At 44.4% G+C, this 14,183-nt stretch overlaps 1 protein-coding gene across 5 annotated transcripts in view; it reads right to left on the bottom strand.

Moving 5' to 3' along the window:
* Positions 1 to 14,183, bottom strand: part of ERBB4 (erb-b2 receptor tyrosine kinase 4) — a 1,268,185-nt gene that overhangs the window by 48,171 nt on the left and 1,205,831 nt on the right. For all 5 annotated transcript variants that reach the window (XM_053283383.1, XM_053283386.1, XM_053283382.1 and 2 more), the window contains exons 22-23: positions 10,798 to 10,873; positions 1,901 to 2,047 (exon numbers count right to left, since the gene is read on the bottom strand). In XM_053283383.1, coding sequence (XP_053139358.1) covers positions 1,901 to 2,047; positions 10,798 to 10,873 — 223 coding nt within the window. The remainder of the gene's footprint in view (positions 1 to 1,900; positions 2,048 to 10,797; positions 10,874 to 14,183) is intronic.

Below are 14,183 nucleotides of genomic sequence, written 5' to 3'. Positions count from 1 at the left end.
TAGTGTAGTGTATGGTGAGGTGTAGTGACTAATGTGAGGAAGATCATGGCTTGTTCCAGGGGACGGGCATGATAATAACTCTAGGCTACTTCTGTCTTATGGCTCTATAAACCTCACAGCCTCTGTGCCCCACTTTAAGCCACAATGCTCCCATTTGTCTCTGCTGGTGCAGCTCCTGGTTCTTTCTAATCCTTACTGAGTCTTACTATACATTGAGCATACATGCAGAACCATGTGTGAACCAGCCCATAGTCCTACAGATACACATTAGATGACATCATATAATCAACAGGGACTATATACAGAAATAAACCTCTCCTGATTACATCTTCTGATATTCACCCTTGTATTAAAAATTGCAAATATGCATAATATACATATACATCACTCAACTTCAGCAGCAAAGTCTGAGCCTCTGGCCTAATTTCCACTGAGGTGGTAAACTGGGGGTCTGGCCCATATCACTTCAGACTCCAGGTAGGGTACATATGACTGAGTGTCCCTCCATACAAAAAAATGCGAAAAATCCCTTCCTCTAGAAAACGAGCATATATTGGAGAAAGCTAGGCTAAATCCCTTGACATGCTAATGTCTTATTATTAGGTGACTATCCTAGGTGATTAATTACTTGCATTTTGTTGGTCTTTTATGGAATTTCAGAGGGAAGGAGTCCCTTACCTGCTGTAACCCTAATCCTACAAGAAACTGCTGGTATATATGCTGTGTGCAAAGGCATGGTACCCTCACTGTGATGCTAGTGCAGCATCATATTTCCCAACATTGAACTGGTATAAGAGTTGGGCACTTCCCGTTACAGTCAGCCAAGCTGAGCGGTTAGCTGGACTAGCTTCTTCGTATTCTTAGCTTAATATCTTCGTGTGTACACATCAGCAGCAAACCCCACGTGTAGGTGATGTTGTTTGTTAATCTCATTTAAATTAAGTCAGAAACACCACTGAGACTTTTTAAAAATTCTTTTTAAATGAGAAGCTTGAGCTTCAGGGGGTCAAATTTTCTAGCATGTGCACATTTTGGGAAAGAATGTGCTGGGTGAGAATTCAGATGCAAATAGCATAAATAAAAATATCTTGCCTCTGGATACGTGCCTGACTTCCCCACCCCTTTATAGATGCACATTTAGTAGCTAAATATCAATGTCTATAAACTACTGGCTAGGCATAGGAACATCTACTCCCAACAGCTCAGCTTGTTTCATTACATTAATCTAAGTCCTTTTTAATAAATCTCCTTGGATTTTCTTTCTCCTTTAGTATGTCATTTGTAGTCAACATTAACCCTTTAACCACCTTTCATACTGGGGTACCACAATAATGTATAATGCTATCTGCCAGCAAATCAACTGTCATGGAAAAGACAGTGGTTTGTGTGCTATAATTTGGACTTCACAGCAATAATGTCTGATACTATTTATTATTCTTTTTTATTTTACATTTTATATCCCACTCTTCCTCCAAGGAGCCCAGTGCAGTGTACTACATACTTAGGTTTCTCCTCACAACAACCCTGTGAATTATGTTAGGCTGAGAGAGAAGTGACTGGTCCAGAGTCACCCAGCAAGTATCATGGCTGAATGGGGATTTGAACTCGGGTCTTCCCAGTCCTAGTCCAACACTCTAACCACTATACCACGCTGGATACTATCTGCTGACAATAAAAATCTAGGCTAACACAAGCCTCCTCTGTCAGATTCATGTTTTCTACAATTGCAAAATGCACATGTACAATATTCAGATATAATGTATGTAGCCATCTGAATACAATGCTTCAAAATGGCAAGCAGTATTACCCAGAACTTGTGGCAATGAATGCAAAAGTTGCAATGGAACACTGCTTCGGTACATCCCATTCATAGAACTATAACTGAACTAGAATCACTCACATTTCACCATCACCATGTAAACATCAATGGTGCAGATAGGAGGCTGTGGCAACCGCTCTCCTTTCTCCAGCAAGTCAGGAATTTCTCTTGTTGGGATTCCATCATAGGGCTTCCCACCAAAGGTCATAAGCTCCCAAATAGTGACACCTAAGGCAGAAGAGTGAAGGTCACATTTTAATTAATACATCTTTAAAACACACGATGTGAATTAATCACTTAACTGAACCAATATACAATTACAGTGGGATTTTACACCAGATCATATACAGGGGTCATTTTTAGGAACACGCAGTCCAGAGTTACTCCATGGTGCCTAAAAAAGAAAATGAAAAACAAATCCCCACACATGGAACTTCATATGTGTTATCATTCAAGAGTTATTGCAAACCCCATTCCAGCACTCCAGCAATAGGTGGAGCTCTTGTGCAAGGAAACTTCCCCATTTGCTACAACAGAAGGGGCAACTCCAAATGTGCTGTTTCTGTTCATTGACATGGATGGAGAAGCCCTTATAAGCAGTTGAACTCCTGCACTAACATGGAAATGGTGGATCAAGTTGACATCCTATAATTCATTAGGATGTGCATGAACCTGTTTGGAGGCCCTTTTATGGGCCTCCAAACAGGTTCAAACACCGGGTGGTTCGGAGGCTCAAAGGCGGGGGTGGGACAACTTTAAAGGTGTGGCAGGGTGCACTTACCCCTCCCTCCACTACCCCGCCCGCACTGGTGCTCCGTTTGTAAATACTCTGCCGGGGCAGCAGCATATCTCCCTGACGCCCAGTTCCCTCCTTGGCCAGAAGTGGCTGGAGGTGCTAGGTGCATGCGGGGTAAGTGCACCCTCCCCTGCCCTTAAAGTTGTTCCACTCTCCATCTTTGAACCGGCCCCTGCCAGTTCCATGCACATCCCTATTATTGTTGTGTAATATTGTTGGCACTTAGGGTGCCAACCACCCCCATACCCCCAAGCCCGTGGAGTACTGGGTTTTGTTGTTTCTGAGGTGTTCAGCGTAGATTCTCTGGTAGCATATGAGATTTTCAGTGAAAAACAAGAATCCACTCTCATATGCTACCAGAGAATCTACACTCAGAACAACACCACAGAAAGAACAGAACCCAGCACCCCATGGGTTAGCAACCCATGTGGGTGGTTGGCACCCTATGTGCACTACACCGCTACTCGCTCTGGGCCACCCCACTGCCCCCCAAGTGGAGTTACTGGGCTGCTGAAACCTCCATTATTCCCTATGAGGGAAAATCTTAAAGATGCATAAATTTTAACAAATCACAAATAATCAGCCCTTTGCCCTTTGGAATCTGGGTGGTGGCAGCCTGGCAGGCACCCATTGGGGCACTACCACCCAAACCACTCTTCTGCCCCTGAATCCATTCCCAGGCTGACATGCAGTAGCCATAGCAGGCTGGGCTCAGGCTGGCAACAAGGCAGGCACAGGCAATGGCATGGCATCATGGCAACTTGAGGCATGCAATGCTGCAAACTAGCGCTCGCTCGCTCTCTCTCTTCAGTGAGGCAGAATGGTGACTACTAACTTGCTGAATTAATTGAAAACCCCTCCTTGAACTCCCCCCCCAACCTTGTCCCTTCTTTGATCCTTCCCCTGGCCAATGTGGGGTCAGTAAAGAGTGGCAAGGAGCAAAAGAGCCAATGGGGAACAAGGAGGGAATTGTCAGCTGGTCAGCCCATGCTTTAGGTCACCGATTGGAAGGCTAGAAGGGTGGGAAATTCAAAGAGATGTCAAACACAAAATGGAGACTGACTCAGAGATCACCACAAAAAGGAGGTCCGAAACAACAAAACGTTTTGTAGCCGAAACAGGGACATTTTGTTTTGTATACAAAACTTTTGGATCTTGAAAATGGGTGTTTTGTTTTGTCTACAAAACACCCGAAATGGGCTGTTCTGGATACAAAACGTTTTGTATCCGAAACGTTTCGCACATCTCTAATATATATATGAAAATCCATAGGATTCCAGCAAGTTTAATCCACTGGACAAGAAGCAAGAAGGTGTAAAATTGGGATTCTCATATTTCACCAACACAAGTCTCTGCAGTGCCTTTTTTAAAAAGGTCTCTAGTCCTTTGAGAGCCTTGAACCTAGAGGAAACGTGTCAGACAGGTATGATCAGAGCTAAAGGGAACATTTAGAGTGAATAAATGGTGAGGTCACTGGCAATAGAAGCAAAAAAAGAATAGCTTCTGCTTTTGATCTCATCACAAGGGACAAATAAATGGCTGATCTAACACTATTTATTTAAATGACAACAAAAACCCAACCCTTATGAAACTGAGTTATGAGTCTGCAGTATTTTTGTAATTGGAATATTATTTTCACATGTCCTCAATTTCCCCCCCACTCCTTTAGCTAAACAGGAACATAAACAATACACAGCACAGAATGATTAAACTGAATGTATCCCAAAAGGCCAAATTTAAAATAACAAATGTTCTGCTGTTCTGGCAGCTTCCTTTGGACATTTTAATCCTTTTATTTGAAAGGCCATTTAAAATATGCCCTCGGCCTAGTTATTCTATTTTTCAGGTTGTCACTTGCAGCCTGAATAAAAGCAGGTAGTACATATATCAATTACAGACATACACACATACAATATCTTTCTCCCAGTTCCTCTCTCCCGACATTCCAATATTTTATTGGGGGGGGTGTACCACCAATGCACTGAGGCCCCAAAACATAGGAGCAGGGTCTGTGCCATGGAGGAGGACAAAAGAGAGGGAAGGCTCAGTCAAGTGGTGAATTGTGAAGGGGGCAGTGACCTTGCCATGGAGGCAGCAAGTGGCTGTGTCTTCTCAACAGCTAACCTGATAGGAGGGGCTAATGAGACTGCAGTACTATGGTCTGACATGCACCCATGTCCAGGAGCAGAGGCTATAATCTGCTCAGGAGTCAAGGCCTACTTGTGAGCAAGGGCTTAGTTTGTTGCCCTTGAGGGCTATCCTGTGACTATGGAAGTGGCAGTGGAAGAGGAAATGGGAACAGCTTGGAAAGTTCCTTATAAGAATCAGAAAGAGAGAGAGGAAGAGGGATCTCCAAGCTCCTCTCAGAGCCAGAGAGCACAGAGATCAGAAGGAGAAGGAAGGAGCACAAGCGATAGCCAAGCTGTACAGCCATTTTGCAACAGCATGTGATGTGCAGTGCATTCCAATTGCTTACTACAGACCCCACGGCTCTCCAATTCCACTAACAAAGCTATGGGGAATAATCATGCCACCAGTAACAGCTGGAGTAGTTCTGGAGGGAAAGAGCCAACAGGTGCCAAAGAACATCTTGATATTATAATTAACACAATTAAATAAACCAGCGTATGGATTTAAAACAGTCCTGATATACATGATTCCTTAGTTCCTGTCCTATTGCTTGCGAAATTCAAATGGACCCCATGATTGTCACTTTCTCCAGTTCTCAGTTTAGCTTCCCTCTTTGCTATATTTGTTCTGTGTTATAACACATTTCATTTTATCTACCTGTGGTACAAAAGCTCCCATAATCCATTCTTTTTTTAAAAAAATCAACATTCATGGGTTTTGAACTGAGCTTTTCAAAAGAATGTTGAAAATTATGAACTACAGACATTTTTCTATATATCTCTAGCTAACCAGAAAATAATGTTTTTCTGTCACAATGATCAGCCAAGCTGCTGCCAAACCAGCACTTACATTACAGGAAGCAAGTTATTGCAAGCTTATACATTTTAAACTATAACACAGAGATAGAATCTAACAACTCTATTCAGATTTAAATATTTGTATTTATTTATTTATTTTGTTAGTTACTTGGTTATCATATTTATATACCACCTGATATATACAGCTCTAGGTGGTATACACAGTTCAAGTTACAATATAAAACTTTTTTTATTCTTTCACAGAATAAAACAAGTTGTTCTAGTAAGAACTAATCAGCCTACTTTCCTTTCACTGTCTCTACAACTGGACTAAATTCGGTTCAAAGATCTCTTGCACCTCAAATGTTCATGCATCCACCATCTTGGATCAAGGTGGATGACATCATCACAAACTACACCACTGGGACATCTCTATCTGTCCATACAGCTGTAGCAAATTTGATTCGAATCAGTCAGACTGTCCACAAGTTATTGGACTTGCACCTCAAATGTTTATGTGTCCACCATCTTGAATTGGTTTGGATGACATTGTCACAATCTATGTTGTTGAGGTGTTCCTATGTCCCTACAGCTGTAGCAAATTTGGTTCAAATTGTTTAAGCAGTTCACAAGTTAGCCCACTTGTGCCTCCAAAGTGTATGCATCTGCCATCTTGGATTGGGGTGGATGGCATAATCACAAACTACATCATTGAGGTGTCCCTGTGAGTCACTCACTGCAAGTGTACCTAATTTGGTTTAAATTGGTTAGATAGTCCACAAATTAGCCTGCTGAAGCCTCAGATGTTCACGTGGCTGCCGTCTTGAATTGGAGTGGATGACATCATCACACACCAAGCCATTAGGGCAACCCTATGTGTCGCTACAGCTGTAGCAAATTTGGTTCAAATCGGTTAAGCAGTTCACAGGTTAGCCCACTTGCACCTCAAACATTTACGTGTCTGCCATCTTGGATTGGGGTAGATGATATCATCACAATCTTTGATGTTGAGGTGTCCCTATGTGTCCCTACAACGGTATCCAATTTGGTTCATATTGGTCCAGGCATTGCGAAGTTGATAGTGAACGACACACAGACACACACACAGAATGCCGGGTGATCTCACAAGCCTACTGGAAAGTAGGCTAACAATTAAAAACAGTCCACAGAGTGAAACAATTAAAACAATTTCACAGAATAAAACCATCAGACAGTTTAAAATTAATTTCAATTAAAAGCCTGAGAAAACAGGTGTGTCTTAAGGGCCTTTTAAAAGCAATCAGAGATGGAGAAGCTCTTATTTTGATGAAGTGCATTCCAAAGCCCTGGGACAGCCACAAAGAAGGTCTAACCCTGAGTCATCACTAGACATGCCAGCGGCAACCGTAAAAGATGAACCAGCAGCAACTCTTGGGCAAGTATGTGTGTTTGATAATCTACACTTGGCCAAACTGCTCGATTGGTGGGGGTTGAGAGACACACCCATTGGGCTTCTGATCTGCTGGCCTTTATTAGGGTGGGCTGCAGCCAGAGGAGCAGCCACTGATGCAGGCCACCTGCATGCAGCCACTGAGGTCGCCTGTCAATGGGGGCTGGCCTTTGGTGGTAGCCTTCGGGGGATGGGACTGAGGGCTGGGGCCAACTTATTAACTTCAGTGGCTGGAAGGAAGACTCCTGCTCACTTCATTGTTACCTAGTATTTAGTTAGGCCTAGTACAGGTATGTGTTTTGGGCTGAACAGAGATGGGGAGGTGGGGAATGACAGCTATACCAGCGGTGGTGGGGAATCGGTGAAGATATGGTGTTGGTAGGCCAGCGGGCAGGGGCGTATCTAGGGTAGGGCAGGCAGGGCACATGCCCCGGGAGCCACTTGAAGGGGGCGCCATTTTCTAAAATTAATTTATGTAAAAATACATAAATTTAATATAATATAAGTCACTGTACACATATTTAGTTTGGCACTATGTACAGAGAATCAGGGCTTGTGAATACTGAGCTGAAACATATGAGCTAGGATTGTATCTAGGAGCTAGGATTTGCTCTTACTTTGCTTCTTGTGATAAGTGAGTTAAATGTGATGTCTTAATAATATGGCTATTAATGGTGAGTTTGTCTTTGAATCAGTGTGAAATCCTTAGTATTAAGGCCCACTGGGAGTTTCTTGCTCTCTTTCTCTCATTTTAACTGTCTTTCTGAAAGACTAGAATATATTCCAAGCAGTGACCCAGTTTATTCTGCATATCCTTCAATTATTTTCAGAGTAACTAGGAAAAGTCAAATTTTCCATTTATTTTTAAAACTTATGTAATAGTGATGCAACAATGCATAGTACAGCATTAGACAGACACTTCTATTTAGTTTTCCAAGTATACCTCCATATAGTTTTTGGGTATTTCATGAGCCCCAGCATACTGAAATTTGGAGTTTTCCAGCATTTTTTGGTCTGCCATATCCACTGCTAAATAGTTTTTGAAATATTAGAAGATTAACAAGCTTGACTTGTATTTTTGAGCTGTTATTATGGTAAAGTTATCTGAAAGATGGGTGTCAGATGTTTGGACAGGGGGGCGCAATTGTGCTTGCCCTGGGCACTATTTTCCCTAGATACGCCTCTGCCAGTGGGCCATCACAGGGAAAGGGAATTCAGAAATTTAATTGTTTCCTCTTCCAACAAGCCTACCACCTATTTGAGTCTAGAGAGCAATGCCACCCACCCACAGAACCTCACCTAATGCCAGGTCAGTTCAAACTAAATCTGAGGTAGTCCATGACTTGATTATGGATGAAGGAACTGACCTGGTTTGTATTACGGAGACCTGGTCAGGAAAGGCTAGTGGTCCAGTTTGGTCCCAGCTTCTCCCAGAGGGTTGGATACTCCATTGTACAGCAGGTGAGAGGATGTGGGCAGGGAGGTGGGGTGGCTGTGGTCTATAAGAATATCATCTCCCTTACCAGGATACCTGTTGGGGATGTGACCTATACTGAATGTGTGTGTACTTTTGCTGGTGTACCGATCACCACACTGCCCAGTGGAGTCCCTAATTCACCTGATGGAGCTGGTTGCTGAGTTGGCATTGGAGTCGCCCAAGTTGTTGTTGGCGGACTTTAATGTCCATTTTGCGACTGTTTTGTTGGGGAGTGTCTCAAGAGTTCATCGCGACCATGACGACTGTGGGCCTATCCCAATTTGTCTCTGGTCGGACACATGATGCTGGTCACACGCTGGATTTGGTCTTTTGCTCTGATCAGGGAGGTGTTCCATGGGTGGGGACTCCTGTCATCTCCCTATTGTCATGGATGGATCACCATCTGGTTAAGGTAGAACTTACAGCCATGACCTACCTCTGTAGGTGTGACGGACCTACTAGATGGGTCCACCTGAGGAGGTTATTGAATCCAATAGAATTCCAAGAAGCCTTGGAGGGGTTTAGGGTTGGCTCTGCTAATGATTCTGTCAATGCCAAAGATGGAATAATGAACTTACTGGAGCAGTAGTCACAATAGCTTCTAAGTGTCCTCTCCAACTTGCTTTAAAGACAACCCCATGGTGTTTGGATGAGTTACTGGAGCTGAAGTGGCGAGGTAGACGATCAGAGCACAAGTGGAGGAAGACTCGGTGTGAGTCTGATCAGGCACAACATAGAGCACATTTGAAGACCTATGCTCTGGCAGTATGGATGGCAAAGAAGCAGTTCTTTTCTGCCCACATTGCTTCCACAAATTCATGTCCAGCTAAGTTGTCTGGGGTTGTGAGGGGGCTAGTATGTACCCCTCCCCCTTGAATTTAAACTTGGAACGATCGATCACTTGCTGTGACTAGGGTTGTGCAAACCGTCTCAATGTTGAGCCAGTTTGACATTAAACTGGTTCGGTTTGATGGTTTGGGGTTGAATCGAACCACCCTCTGTTTGACCCAACTCCGGAACAAACACCCCCCAAATGTGAACGTTGTGAACTTTTTTCATTTAAAAAATAATTTGTTTTAAAATTATTTTTTACCTTACTCCCTACCGGGGAGTTGCTGGAGGCAGCATGGGGGGGAGGGGGGTCCGCAGAGCTTCCCCCATCCCCTGCCAGCTTTCCTTATGGCCCCCTCCCTGTGGGGAGGCTGGACCTGAGAGATGGTTTAGATCTGCCTGTTTGGGATGGGGTAACACCCTGAAAGATCAGGTACATAGCCTAGGAGTGCTCCTGGACCAAAGCTCTCCCTGGTTTCTCAGGCTGAGGTGGTGGCCAGGAGCACTTTTTATCAGCTTCAGTTGATACGTCAGCTAAGTCCATTTCTAGAGGTGAATGGCCTTAAAACAGTGGTACATACGCTAGTAATCTCCAGGCTTGACTACTGTAATGCGCTCTATGTGGGCCTGCCTTTGTATGTAGTCCGGAAACTACAATTGGTACAGAATGGGGCAGCCAGATTTGTCTCTGGGACAACATGAAGGGACCACATAACACCAGTTCTAAAAGGACTGCGCTGGCTGCCAATATGTTTCCGGGTGAAATACAAAGTGCTGGTTATTACCTATAGCCCTTAATGGATTGGGTCCAGGCAATTTGAGAGAGCGCCTCCTTTGTCATAAACCCTACCACCTGTTATGACCTCCTGGAGAGGTCCGGTTACGGTTGCCACCGGCTCGTTTGGTGGCAACCCAGGACCGGGCTTTCTCTGTGGCTGCCCCTGGGCTTTGGAATATGCTTCTTGCTGAAATAAGAGCATCTCCTTCTCTGTTTGTATTCAGGAAGAACCTCAAGACCCTCCTGTTCTCTCTGGCTTTTAATTAGAATTAATTTTAATAATTTTAAAAACTTGTTTTAATAATTATTTTATTCTATTGTTTTTATTGTCATGTATTTTAATTTGTGACTTTTAAATATTTTATATTTTGTACACTGAGTATCAGGCTGTATAAATATATGATGAATAAATAAGTATGGAAACAAAGTTTAAAATAAGTATCTGCTTTATAGCAAATCAAACTAGAGTTGGACTATCAATCCAGACTGGTGTTAGGTCTCAAAGACAGCTTTCTGAATGTCTCAGTTGGAGGTTGATCTGCTGCAGGGAATGCTTAATAAGAGATGTCAAGGCTAAAAGACTTCCTCTATGAAGTTCATGAGTTCATCCACTGAACTCCCACTCCCTGAGCCCTTTTCTTAGCGAAAGGATGATACACGTCAGCAACACAACAAAAGATCATAGCAAGTAAATACAAACAGATTGATAACTGAATATGAAGACATAGGATTGGAATTACCGTAGCTCCAAACATCAGTCTGATGTGTGAATTTCCTGTAATGTATACACTCAAGAGCCATCCACTTAATTGGCATCTAGGGTGAAGCAAAAGATAAAGTCACTAAAAAAAATAATTAGTTTTAAAATGTTATTTTAGTAACATCTCTAAAATTTAGGTAAACAAAAATTTGCATTCAGATTCACATTTCAGAACCACTTTGACTTGCTTAGGTAAGCCACACCTTTACCTTTAGCTGTGAGGTTAGATCTAAGTACCAGTAGGGTGTGCTAGCATTAGTCAAATTTAAAATTGCCTGCTCTTCTATTCATGGCAAAAACCTTTGGGCAGTCCCAATATGAAGAATATTTTACATTGCGTACTTTACATTGTGCCTTTTCTTCCAATTTCCCTCCTCGTGTCTATTTTGGGTGTAGGGGCAAATGAAAAGCACCATGCACAGAAAGCATCCTGTACAATATCCTGACTTTTTAAAATTCATTATGCATTGTTTCTACATCAGAAACAAGACCAGGTAATTCAGAACTTCATAATCCAGGGAGATGAATACTGCTTCCCCGCTGCTGGGGAAAGGGGAGGGGGATATTTATATATCACTTTTCAACAAATGTTCCCAAAACAGTAAATAAATAAATAAATAAAGGCGAGATGTGTTGACTTTCAGAAGAAAACTGACGCACTCTACGGGTTTACAGTATCAGTTATAATTACATGCCTCACTATTAAGTGTCATAATATTCTCTTCTTCTTTGACAACATCTTGGCACTGGTACTGCCACACAGACTTTTTGAACGGTGTGCAGGACTTTTTTAATTATGAGCTGATATGCAGATTTTTGGACACATGTGTAAAAAATAACTGGACCCATTACAACTGAGGTTCTTGTATACTTTTTGCCTATGTCTGCTGGAAACAAGTAAAGACATTCACTGACAAAAAATCATCTTCAAAGCCCTAAGCCTTGAATGCAATATTATGTGATAGCAATGCATCCAAATAATGCACCAAAAGTTGCTCTTTTATTTTCATGGAGTTTTCTGCTTTTCTGCCCCATGGTCTTGGATATATGTGGGGAAACTGCACAGATGGCCTTCGAGGGTCCTTATCTTTAGAAAAATTGGTATAAATCTGATGTGTGTCAGACTGTGCATTGGAATAAGCATGAAAATGTGGTTGCATTCTAGCTACTCAATTCCATTTAGTGGGGTGTGTGTTGAATGCACAATCCATAATTGTTCTCACCAGCAGAATTAAAATATCCAGGCTGGGAACAAAACCTGTCAGATTATCGTGGCATCCCTACACCAGAATAGTGTGGAACAACTGTGGTTCCCTGTATTGCTTTCAGCTGATGTTATTGCAGTAACAATACAGAAGCCACGAAGCTACTCTGGATTAGGGATGTGCACGGAACCGCGGAGCTGCAGTCCGACACTGGGGGGGGGGTTTCCAAAAGAGTTCGGGGGGGGGCTTTACTTACCCCCTCAAGAATGCCGCCGTATTTCTTAGAGCAAGCGGGTGGCAGACTTCCCTGCCGCCCGCTTCATTCCCCCTCTCGGCGCGGCTCTCCTTTTGAATACTGAATCAGGCGGCAGGGTATCTCCCAGTCCCTGCCACCCTCTTAAATGCCCCTGCTCGGCTGGCGGCCGCCCCCTTTAAGCCCCCAAGACCCCTGCCGCCCCTTCCCTTCCCACCGCAACGAGGGGTCGGCAGGAGAACTCCCCTGCCGTCCCCATCCACTTCCCCGGCTGGCTGCAAATGGCTTCTAGGAAGCTTTTTGCGCGCATGCGCAAAAGGCTTCCTAGAAGCCATTTGCAGCCAACCGGGGAAGTGGACGGCAGGGGAGTTCTCCTGCCGACCCCTCGTTGCAGTGGGAAGGGAAGGGGCGGCAGGGGTCTTGGGGGCTTAAAGGGGGCGGCCGCCAGCCGAGCGGGGGCATTTAAGAGGGCGGCAGGGACTGGGAGATACCCTGCCGCCCGATTCAGTATTCAAAAGGAGAGCCGCGCCGAGAGGGGGAATGAAGCGGGCGGCTTGCTCTAAGAAATACGGCGGCATTCTTGAGGGGGTAAGTAAAGCCCCCCCAAACTCTTTTGGAACCCCCCACCCGAACCAAAACCACCCGTGTCCAGACCGGTCTGGAGGCCTTTAGAATGGCCTCCGAACCGGTCCGTGCACATGACTACTCTGGATGAATCTGATTACTTAGATCCTTTCCAGTATGGCTTCTGACCTGGATATGGGATTGAAACTGCCTTGGTCGCCCTGGTGGATGACCTACACTGGGAGATAGACAGAGGGAGTGTGACTTTGTTGATACTTCTGGACCGCTCAGCTGCTTTCGATACCATCGACCATGGTATCCTTCTGGGACGTCTCTCTGGGTTGTGACTTGGGGACACAGTTATACAGTGGCTCCGCTCCTACCTGGAGGGTCATACTCAGAAAGTAGTGCTGGGGGATGCCTGCTTCACTCCTTGGTCTTTGGCCTATGCGGTGCCACAATCACAGATTGATTCTGTCCCCCATGCCGTTTAACATTTACATGAAACCCCTGAGAGAGATCATCCGTAGGTGTGGGCTGCGGTGCCATCAATATGCTGATGACACCCAGCTCTACCTATCTTTTAAGTCGGCAGACACCAGGGAGGCAGTGGAAGCTCTGAACCAGGCCTTGGAGGCTGTTCTGGACTGGATGAGGGCAAACAACCTGAAACTTAATCCACGTAAGACGGAAGTGCTCTGGGTTTGTAGAACTAATCATCTAAGTAATGAGGTAAATCTGGTCTTGGATGGGATCACACTCCCTCTGAAAGATAAAGTCCACAGCTTGCGGGTGTTTCTGGACCCAACATTGTCCTTGGAGGCGCAGGTGGCAGTGGTGTGCAAAAGCGCCTTTTTCCAACTATGGCTGGTACGCCAGCTGTGACCCTACTTGGAGAAGTCGGACCTGACCTCAGTCACTCATGCATTGGTAACATCCAGATTGGACTACTGCAGATTGGGGCTGCGCTTGAAGACTGTTTGGAAGGGTCAGCTGGTTCAGAATGCTGCTGCAGGGATGCTCATGGGTATAAGTCATTTCATGAGTATCACACCCATCCTGTGGCAGCTTCATTGGTCTGCTTCCGGGCTAGATTCAAGGTGCTGGTCTTGACCTTTAAAGCTCTACATGGCTTGGGGCCGGGGTACCTGTTGGACTGTGTTTGACCATATGAATCTGCTAGGGCCCTCCGCTCATCATCTCAGGCCCTGCTTATGGCCCCACCGCTAACAGAGATCCCGTAGGTGAGGACTAGAGACATGGCCTCTATGGAACTCCTTCCCTTCGCCATGCTCAGTGTTTTTTTTAAAACAACTTAAAACACTCCTTTTTAAGGAGGCTTTT

Source organism: Hemicordylus capensis, chromosome 1 (genome assembly GCF_027244095.1).
Source record: "Hemicordylus capensis ecotype Gifberg chromosome 1, rHemCap1.1.pri, whole genome shotgun sequence".
Taxonomy (NCBI): domain Eukaryota; kingdom Metazoa; phylum Chordata; class Lepidosauria; order Squamata; family Cordylidae; genus Hemicordylus; species Hemicordylus capensis.
The sequence above is the reverse complement of the archived record's forward strand: the minus strand, read 5'-3'. Positions and strand labels throughout refer to the sequence as shown.